At 37.3% G+C, this 10,978-nt stretch overlaps 1 protein-coding gene across 5 annotated transcripts in view; it reads left to right on the top strand.

Annotated features, from left to right (window-relative positions):
* The window catches only part of Mrpl1 (mitochondrial ribosomal protein L1), a 129,606-nt gene that overhangs the window by 27,329 nt on the left and 91,299 nt on the right, over positions 1–10,978 (top strand). For all 5 annotated transcript variants that reach the window (XM_023703306.1, XM_023703309.1, XM_023703310.1 and 2 more), the window contains exons 4-6: positions 2,236–2,319; positions 3,678–3,749; positions 8,408–8,519. In XM_023703306.1, coding sequence (XP_023559074.1) covers positions 2,236–2,319; positions 3,678–3,749; positions 8,408–8,519 — 268 coding nt within the window. The remainder of the gene's footprint in view (positions 1–2,235; positions 2,320–3,677; positions 3,750–8,407; positions 8,520–10,978) is intronic.

A 10,978-nucleotide genomic window follows, 5' to 3' on the forward strand; every position in this document is an offset into this window, starting at 1 on the left:
CCAGGCAAGCACTCTTCTACTGAGCCTTCTCCCTGGCCCTTTTAACACAACTTGATGGCCTCCATAAGAGCATACCTATGAGAAAACAGTGCTCATTTGTTAGTTCTCATTCATTGAGAGCAATTTATGCCAGCCATGGCACAATTTCTGTTTTGCACCTTAGTTTTAATTCTTTTATTTTAAATATTTTGTACTGTCAGAGATGATCTCTTTCTCAATCAACCATTAATGTCATTCATAACAGTGTCCTGTAGGACAACAAGCTTTATTTCATATATGAAGCCACTTGTAAACAAGTGCAATTGAGAAGATACTGCCACTGTCCTAAAGCTTTCTTTCTTTTATCCATAGTGAGTACAAGGCAGTATTTCACAGGGGGTGCTGTTAGCATGGTTGCTCAGCAAGTAGTGGTGTACTGAAACCAGTTGTAACATGTTAATGGCAAAAGAATTCCAGTCAATAAAACTAAGTTGTATGGCTGATCTAAAATAGGAATTTATGCCTTCTTATCTCTAAAGAGGATGTCTCTACTCAAAATGTTTCTAAAAGCATAATTTTTAAATTAGTTTTATTAGAAGAACAGTCCTGATTCTCTTCCAGGTCTTCAGGCCATACCAACATTGTGCAGGGCCTAGAACTTGTTTTTGTATGAAGTCTCCCTAAGAGATTTGAGTCTTGTGTCTACTTAAGTCCTTGTGCAAAATGACTGAGCCTGTTAGTTTTGTGGCCCTGTAGTCTCATCTAGCTGCCTGAAATGCTTCCCTTGTTTATTTTGGGTTTGCCAGTAGACTTAATAGACCTGTCAGTGACTTCAAAATAGCCCCGCTCAGAAGATAATTCTATCGTGGGTTAGGGTTTATGCTACCTAATTTTTCAGAGGAGTGGTAGCAAACCTATGGCACAGGTGTTATTTTTCTTTAAAGACAAAAGATGTTAATGTACAAGTTGGGATTTTTTTTTTTTTGAGGTGGAGTCTTGCTACCTAGTTCAGGCTGGCTTTGAACTCAGCATGTAGTCCATATAGTGAATGGACTCACTTGCATATGATTTCAAACTCACAGCAGTCTTCCTATCTCAGCCTCCCAAGTGCTGGGATTACAGGAATGCACCACCACATCTGCTTGCTTTTTCTAAATTAAAACCTTAGTATTCAGGTTTAATTGCAGTGTTAGGATTTGGCGATAGTGGATTTTGGGATGCTGTTTGGGCACTTGTCTCTAAAAGGTTCACCATCACTGGTTTAGAGCAATGTTGGCAATTAAGGATGATCAACTGAGCAGATCAACTGGATTGTCTGTTCAGTATGTACAGTTGTGTTCATGTTCTCCTTGATGATAGAAAATTGCATCCTTTTAAAAATTAAACTAATTAGGGGCCGGGGAGATGGCTCAGTGGAATAAGTGCTTCCCTGGCAAGTGGAAGGGCCTGAGTTCAATCCCCGGTTCCGAAAAAAAAAAAAAAAAATTTAAACTAATTAAAGGTACAAACATCAGTAGACAAAATTGAAATGGAAAACACTGTATTAGGTGCTGGTGAGATACAGATAATTCAAACATACCAGTTTGTATTTGAGAGCCTGGTGACTTACAGAGATAGATGCCAAGTGTGGAGTGTGGATCTGGGACAAAGAGTTTTATTAGAGTTTTTATTAGAGTTTCTTGAAAAAGAAACATTTCTTAGGGCCGGCCAAAAAGCTCAGCAAATTAAAGCTCCTGCAAGCAGGCGCAGGGGCCAGGGATTCAATCCCTGGGCCTGCTGTACTGGCCCCCAACCCAGGTCACCCTGAGACAATAATTTAGACAGGGCTTGGTGGCACACACCTGTAATCCCAGCTCTTGGGAGGCTGTAAACAGGTGGATCATTATGAGTCTGATCTAGTAGTGAGACCCTGAACACCCTATAGACCCTTCCCTAAAATACAAAAAAAAAAAAAAGAAAATCTTTCTTTAGCTTTAAGTTGTAGTCAACGAATAGTTCTAGATGATAATGATGATGATGATAATGATGATTATTTTTTTTTGCGGTACTGGGGATTGAATTTAGGACCCTGTGCTTTCCAGGAAGGCACTTATTCTACTGAGCTATCTCCCCGGCCCTAGTTCTAGATTAATGGGAAGACATATTTAAAAAACTAAATTAAAAAACTAAAAGCTTGTCAGTTTTGTTTTATATAGAATGTGAGAGATAATAAAAAGGGTGGACTTTTTATAATTTTTTTTTCCTTCTTGTGTTTAGAAAAGAGTGGAACCATTTGCCAGTGTTATTAGTTTTCCATATCCGTTCTCTTTGGAATCCAATAAAGTTGCTGTATTAACAGGGGTGAGTAACTTTTGTCAACGACCTGTATTATTTAATTTTTCTAGAGTATGTTGATGATTAGAATAAGTGAAATAAATAGAGATGATGATGGTGCAGCACTGGAATTGAACCTAGGACCTTCACATTGATGATGAAACAGTGAACAGTGGGATTATTCTACAGCAGTAGGTCTGGCTAGTTCTGTGGAGCCTCAGATGCCCAGCAATTTTTAAAAACACTTAATCAGGGAAGTCAAGAATGCAACTAATGTAGCAACCCACCCCTTAAAGTTTAGTCACTAAGTTGCTCAAGCTGGACTCAAACTGGTGACCCTTCTCTGTCAGCCTCCCAGGGTGCTGGGATTACAGGTGTGTACCACCAGGCCCAGGTAACTAGAGAAAATGTTATTAATCACTGAAGTCTTATTTTCCCTATTTGAAGTTTGAAGTAGATGACTTATTGGAGGGTATGGCACTAGTTTGAGAAAGTGCTAAACTAGAACTTTGCTTTCACTAATGTTAGTCCACTACATTGATTTCTCAAAATAAACTAAAGAGAATTATGGAGTTTATTCTGAATAACTTCTACTTTCTATTAAAGCCTCCCTCATTAGAGAACAGTGGGATTATTTTACAGCGTTAGGTCTAGCTCATTTGGGGGAGCCTGAGATGCCCAGCAACTTTTAAAAACAGAGAAGTGAAGTATGCAGCTAATGTAGCAGTGCAGCTCTTTGTAAGACCAACTTTTGTCTTACTGTGTTTTGGATTTTTTGTGTTTTGATTCTTCTTTACCTGAAACTCAGAGTTGAGACATTTTTAAATTTTCTCTGCCTTATTGTCAAGGGAGAAACTGCATTTTACCCCAAAAATTGGGGAATATAGTTGGAATGCCATAAACTTTATTAAGTGAAACATTTTTGTGATAAAATCAAATGGTAAGGATTGAAAATAAAGGACACCCCAGATAGTACTGTTTATTTATTTTTTTTGGAAATTTTCAGATACTTGCTAAATTCTGGTTCATTGATTTTTCATATTGGTTTTATAAATTGGTTTATTGGTTTACACTAAGAAAACCAAACAATTTTTAATTTTTTGCTTTGTGAAGCTAGTATATTGATAAACTTGGAGGCCTACTGTTTGGTATGTTCCTAATAATGCCATTTTGATGTATTTCCTCAGGTGTCAGTCGAAAAACACCTCAAACTAAACTTGTTCTCAGTGTTAATATATCTGTGATACATAGCTGGCTGAAAATTGATTCATTTTTAATTAAAAATAAATTTTATTTTTGACTGTGATATTATCTCTGACAAAATTCTTAAAAATGTACTGAGTTTGTTTAAAATTAAAGATTGATATTCACACTTGTTTTGGTAGAATCCATCAGATATTGAACTGGCAGAAGGACAAGGAGCTGCGTTTGCAGGAGGAGCTACTCTGATCCAGAAGGTACAGTAGTGCTTTTGTGTTCACTAATTATAGAGATTGTCCTGTGTCCTTTGCTGTGGTCCAGTGGTATGTTGAATATACTCACGAGACTCCTTTCTACTGGAAAATGGTTAGTAGGTCTTCACAGAATGGGGAACATTTTCATACTTCTTTTTGTTTCTAAATCAAGGTAAGAAAGAGCTTTCAAACAGTCTGCTATTGTGCTCACTTCGGCAGCACATATACTGGACAGTCTGCTGTTGATTATATTTGACTTGTGATTTTTTTAAGATTGATTGATTGATTAATTTTTTTTGGGGGGGGTGGGAATTGGGGATAGAACTCAGGCCCTTGCACTTGCCAGGGAAGTGCTTATTCCACTGAGCCATCTCCCCAGCCCTTAATTTTGTATTTTAGGGAAGGGTCTATAGGGTGTACAGGGTCTCACTACTAAATCAGACTCATAATGATCCTCCTGTTTACAGCCTCTCAAGAGCTGGGATTACAGGTGAGTGCCACTGCGCACAGTCTCAGTTGCTGTCTCAGCATGCCCTGGGGTGGGGCCAGCATGGCAGGCCCAGAAATTAAGCCCTGGCCCCTGCACCTGCTTGCAGGTGCTTTAATCCGCTGAGCTATTTGGCTGGCCCCCTTTATTGCTTTATTTTGTACAGGGTCTTGCTATGGGGCAGCTCAGACTCATAGTGATCCTCCTGTCTCAGCCTCCTGGGCACTGGGATTACAGGTGTGCACCACCACGCCTGGTTTCAGTGGCTCATACGGCGCGGGACTGGCGTGGCATTTGGTACAAGCGACAGAACCGAGGTCAGGCATGTTATGATTTTTAAAATTCTATTATTTATTTTGCTTTCTTAATATCTCTTGTGGGTTGGAAGGAAAGGGCAATATGACTCAGATTTTAAATGTGAGATTTAAAGTAAAATCTAAAAGGTAGCACACTGGATATGTCTATTTGTATCCTAAAAAGATCAAATACTTGATTTGCTTCCTTGAAGTGAAAGTGTGATTCATTTGTAGATCACAAACATCATATTTGATGGACTGGGGTTATAGCTCAGTGGCATAAGCACCTGCCTGGCAAGCACAAGGTTCAGAGTTCAATCCATGGTACCGCAAAAAAAAAAAAAAAAAAGTTAAAACATAACATCTGACCTCTACAATATATTGCTTTTGGTTCCTATTAATTTTTCTCCCCAGTCATTTCAGAGTGGCACAGGCTCAGCATGGTAACTGACAGATGATTATGTATGCTGCTTTTAGAAAAATCACAAAAACCTCATGGAACCCTTTTGGAAATAATAGTACTTTTTTTGTTGTTGTTTTTGTCTCTAAGAGGTTGAAAAAAGAGGCACATAGATTTCTGAAAACACAAAAGACTTTTTTTTTTTTCTGTATTTAGGACAGGGTTTACAGGGTCTCACTATGTAGATTGGACTTCTAGTGATTCTCCTGTCTTCAGCCTCACAAGTTCTGGAATTGCAGGCATACGGACCATGCCCAGCCTCAATCATCCTCTCAGTGCACTCCATGGGCCAGCAGGGCATGCCGGGGATTGAACCCTGACCACGATTGATTCCTGACCACTGTGCGCTGCCTAAGCAGGCGCTTTAGTCTGCTGAGCTATCGTGCTGGCCCTTGAAAGGCTTTTCTTGACATTCTCTACAAGCCAGCCCCTCTTCAAAATATAATCATTATGATTATGGATTTTTTTTTGCGGGGGGGATGACTTGGAACTGTAATCCTTTGTACCATACTCAGATTTCCTTTTGGGGAAGTCTTAAGTTTGTTCTTTGTGATATGCAGGAGTGCTTGTAGTTTGTTTTGCTTTAATTTAGTTTTCAGACAGTGTCTTGCTATGTGTTCTTGGCTGGCCTTGAACTCACTGTGTGGCCCAAACTCACCTCAAACTTGGAGTATCTTCCTACCTCAGCTCCCAGAGTCTGGGATTACATACAGGTATGCACAGTCTTGCCCAGGTACTTGTGGTTCATTTTTCCAAGTCCAATAATACTTGAAATTTAAAAAAAAAGAAATTTGCTAGAGATTGTAAATTTTTAAGGAGAATCTCCAAAATGAGGTTTTTTGTTTGTTTGTTTGATTTTTGTTTTGGTGGTACCAGGGATTGAACTCAGGACCTTCTGCTTGCCAGGCAAGCACTTATTTTACTGAGTCATCTCCCCAGCCCCATCCAAAATGAGTTTTGGAAGCAGAATTAGTGGATAGTAAAAAGAGATTATGTTTTAACACTAAGTCAGAGTATACAACCCATTTTTTTCTGGCATATCATTAATTTTAATATTTTGAGTTTCAAATAATTACTTAATTTTTTTTAATTATTAAAAAGTAAATATGCTACAAATGCTTGGGAATTTGAGATTAGATCTTGGTCTCTAGAGTCAGAGAACAGGGCCTGGGAGATAGTTCAGTGGAATGAGCTTACTTGGCAAACACGAGGTCCTGAGTTTGATCCCTGGTACTGCAAATAAATAAATAAATAAATAAATAGTCAGAGAACTATTCTTATTAAACTTCCCACTACTTTCCATCTGTTTCCTTCCATTCTTTCCTTCTTTACCCCCTTCCCCCGGTTTTGTTGGGGCTCAGAGGGGCCTCATACACGTTAGGCAAGCACTGCCCCACTTAGCAGCACCACCGGCTGCCATACTTTGTTTCTAAATTAGTATATTTTACTTTGCTCTTTTAAAGTGTAATGTAGGACAAAGTTAGTAACCTTTCAGTTGTTTCTTAGGAAAGACCTTATTTATTCATTTTAGTTTGAAACATCACAGATATGCTTGGTTCTGAGTGATTCAAAAATAATTTCATGTTTTTGCTTGTCTCTGAGATTATGATTTCCATACGTAGATTTGTATTATTCCAAGGTGTGAGCTTAAGTTAGTTATAGAATAACTTTCAAACATAATTTAAAAATTTAGAGGGACTAAATTTTAGAAGGTCTTAGATTAGAAATAGCACATACAGTTCTTTGATGTTTAAAAATTTGCCTTTGTTTTCTTAGCTGTAGAACCTTATCGCCTGTGGTTGAGTTCTGACTCAGCTTCACAGGGGTGTATAGGCTGACCTGTCTTCACTGTGCCCTCGGTCCTTATCTAGAATGTGTGATCAGTGTTAGAATCTGTCCAATAGGGTTGTTGTGAAGACGGTGTAAACTTAGCCATATAAAATATTGAACAGCAAGACCCAGCCATAAAATGAATAAATGAATTAATAAATTAAAGAAAAGGAGGAAATGGATGTAGCTCAATGTGAAGTTCCTAGCTTCAGTTCTCAGTACAACCAAATAAATAGCAGAAGGATTTTTTTTTTTTTTTTTTTGACTGACTCAGAATGCCTTCAGGGCAGGTTTGGCTGGCTGGAGTTCTGTGGATCAAACCACAGCAACTTGAGCCTGACTGCTTTGTTGAAGCAGCCACTTTTAAAGAACTGAGCTGAGGGGCAGGCCCCCACTACCAAATAAATAAACAAATAAATAAAATTTATAACAAGGAGATAAAAGTTAAGAGTTAGCTAGAGTTCAAATTTTTTGGGATTTGTTGTATGACCCTCAACCAAAGCTTTGGGTGACATATTTTGGTAAAATTTTCCATGAAAAAAAGAATCACCGATGAAATACTTGTTACTCAGGTAATATTGTTCCAAGAAATTGTTTCATTTTATAATCAACTGAACTTTTAGGTAGATTATAGTGACTTCTATGGTAATTATGTGCCTGACTTAATAAAAATTCTTTAAATAATTGATTATTCTTTATCCTGAGAACGGAAGAACAGTATGGTTAGTAAACTAAAACGAGGTCCAGCCAGATAGCTCAGCAGACTAAAGCACCTGCTTAGGCAGAGTGTAGCAGCTGGGGTTCAATTCTGGGCATGAGGTGCCGGCCCCGCCCCTGCCCTCCTGGGTGTGCTGACATGCCTGTAATCCTAGCACTCAGCAGGCTGAAAACAGGAGAATCACTGAGTCCAGTCTACACAGTGAGACCATATAGACCCTGTACTATATACGTATAAAAAAACAAAAATTGTCTTTTACCACCTTCCTTATCTTTTTTAGTTATTTGTGGCAAAATAGTAATTTATTTCTTTGCAAAAATAATTACAGAATCAGTTCTCTGATATTTTAAATTTACAAAGCTAATGGCTAATAGTTTGGCAGCCAATGGTTATTAATTTTATTTATTATTTATTTTTTGTGGTACTGGGGATTGAACTCAGGACTCTCTGCTTCCCAGGCAAGTGCTTGTTCTACTGAGCTATCTCCCCGGCCCTGGTTATTAATTTTATATGTGGTTTATTGAAACAAACTTTGAGTTTGTTTCTTCAGTTTTGTAAGATTACATAACTTGTGTGAATATTGGTGCTATGTTCTAGTTTGCAGTTTTGTTTACAACAGCCCTACAGAAGAATTGAAATATTTAAATAATTTTTTAAGTAATGGATGTGACTATTTTAAAAATAAAATAAGAGAATCTTTCATTTCTGATGATATTCATAATTGATAAATATCTTCATATGATCCTTGTGTTTGAAGAAAAGAATTGTGCTTAGTATTTCTTTTCTGAGTCATAATAAAAATTATGTATTTTCAGAAAGATAAAGGTTTACATGGAATCTAAGATTATCTTCTTTTTTCTTGATTTTCAGATTTTAGATGATGAAATTTATGCAGATTTTTATGTAGCTGTACCAGAAATAATGCCTGACCTTAATCCATTAAAGAAGAAACTGAAAAACAGATTTCCAAAGCTCAGTAGAAGTAAGGGAAGATTTCTTTTTTATTTCATTATGCTGTCAACAACTCTTTTCAGGGCTGGGGAGATGGCTCCATAGAATAAGTGCTTCCCTGGCAAGCACAAGGGCCTGAGTTCAATCCCTGGTTCCACACACACACAAAAAAATCCCCTCTTTTTCAACTTTTTCATATAGAAAATTAAGTTGCTAATATGTATGTAGAAAAAAATAATATGCTTGGTATTTTAGTTTTGTGTTATAAGAGTATGTAGATTTTATTTTTTTCCCCTTTGACCTTATTATTTAGTAACCTAATTTAAGAACCCTGTTACTTTTTACTATCGACTCTTAGATCGTAGTCTAGTTCCAAATTAACATATTCCCTACTAGATAAGTTGTCATTATGCTATTTTACTGACTATACTGTTTATCAGCATGATATGTATGTTCAAGAAGGCATATATATGGCTACAGGAGCTCAGCAGGTAGTTTCTTTAAGGAATTTTCCCTTTAGAAATCTTTTGCTAAAATTGTGGAAAGTGTGAGGTATTCATAAATTCACAAGGTGTTGTGGATGTTCGCTAAAGGTGGATTTACAAACAGGTGGGGAACAGTGAAGGCATAATGAAAGAGATGATGCTTAAACTGTACCCTAGATAAGTGGATGGATTAATCAAGAGGAATGTAATTTTAAGTAAATGAATGTATTAGCCATAGATGAAAGTAAATCAGAAACTATAGATCAGGTCTAACAAATATTGGTTAGTTGTCTTTGGTTGTAGGGAATGGTACCTTTCTCGGAATGGAAAATGCTAGAGAAGCAGAGTGATGCTATATGAGAAAGAGTTTGAATTAGGAGCCAATGAGCATGAACTTTTATTCTGTATTCAGCAGGATTACCTTTCACATTTTGACATAGGGTATGATGTGATCTATTTCTTAAAGCTTTAATGTGGCTTGAGTTTGTAAGGTGCACTGAATCTGGAGACTTAGAACGTGGTTAGAGTACAAGTGAGTACTAATGATGATGTTTAAACTGTCTTTATAATGAGTGTAAAAAGTATTTTATGACATTGTGATTGTATTTTTTGGTAGGTTTTGAGGTGAAAGGAAGAGACAAAGGATGCTGAAATTTTTAAGCCTAGCAATATACCCTATAAAGTGGAATTGTTAATGGAAGAGGGATGAATTTTGGAGGAAAAGCAAGTTCATTTGCAGAGCAGTTCACTTGTTTTTGGTAGTACTAGATATGTGGTATAGATAGGGATAAATTTGAATAAAATTCCCTAATATAAATAGAACAAGTATTTTAGTATTGTCTTAGTAGGATTGTCTTCAAATTTTAATTCTAATTGAGCTAAAAGTCCTAAAATTCTATACATGTTAGTCACTAATACTAGTCTGAATTTTATACCAGGATCTTTAACTTGGCTAAATTCAGGTGGACTCTCTAATTCTTGTGTTGTACTGTAGTGTTTTTTTGTTTTTTTTTTTTCTTTTTCTATAGGGTCTACAGGGTCTCACTACACAGATCAGACTTATAATCCTCCCAATCTTGGGACTACAGGTGCACACATCACACCCAGTCTTGGTCTCTTCTCAGCATGCCCTGGGGCAGGGCGGGGAAGGCACACCCAGGTCATTGAGCTTGCCTAAGCAGGCACTTTAGTTTGCTGAGGTATCTTGCTGGCCCTTTTGTACTATAGTTTATTTTTGACAACTTGAGTTGAATCATATTTTTGGGGGGGCTGGCTCAGCATGTGCTGCCAGGAATCAAACCTCGGTCCCTGCACTTGCCTAAGCTTGCCTAAGCAGCTGTGTTAGACCGCTGAACTGTCTCATCAGCAAATCACATACTCTTAGTAGATACTGGACTTCTACTTGGTGCACTTGTTAGAGATTTCCATCACAGCAGTGTTTGTTGCCATGGAATCAGCCTTACATTCTTTCCTAAGTAAGACCTGCAATTGAACATTAAAAATTAAAGTAGAGCTGCAGTTGCATTTAATGAAGATATTTCTCCTTATTTTTTGTTCCTAACTTGTTTTTGTTTCTCATTCTATTGATGCTCCGATCAGCAAAACCAGCATTACTAAATGTAGCCAGTTAAGATTGAAGACAAATACAAAATATATCAGTTTAGCGCCTTGCTTTGCATGGTTAACTGGTATTTTATTTTTCTGAGACAGGATCTTCTTATGACCTTGAACAGAAGATCCCCTGGCCTCTGCCTGGCCTCAAATTTATGATCTCCCTGTTTCAGCCTCCGGGTTGATGGGATTTACAGCTGTGTGCCCACCACACCGGGCAAACTGGTTTTTCATAAACAATAATTTTGTCACCTTTATTATTTTATCTATTCTCTGTATCACCTTTTGGATTGTATTTTCTTTTTCTTTTTCTTTTTTTTTCTTTTCAAAGTTTTATTGATAAACATATAGCAATGAGACAGTTTCAAATCAAATCGAAAGTACAGTTTCAACA

The sequence above is a fragment of the Octodon degus genome, unplaced genomic scaffold (genome assembly GCF_000260255.1).
Source record: "Octodon degus isolate 3935 unplaced genomic scaffold, OctDeg1.0 scaffold00168, whole genome shotgun sequence".
NCBI classification, from domain to species: Eukaryota; Metazoa; Chordata; class Mammalia; order Rodentia; family Octodontidae; genus Octodon; species Octodon degus.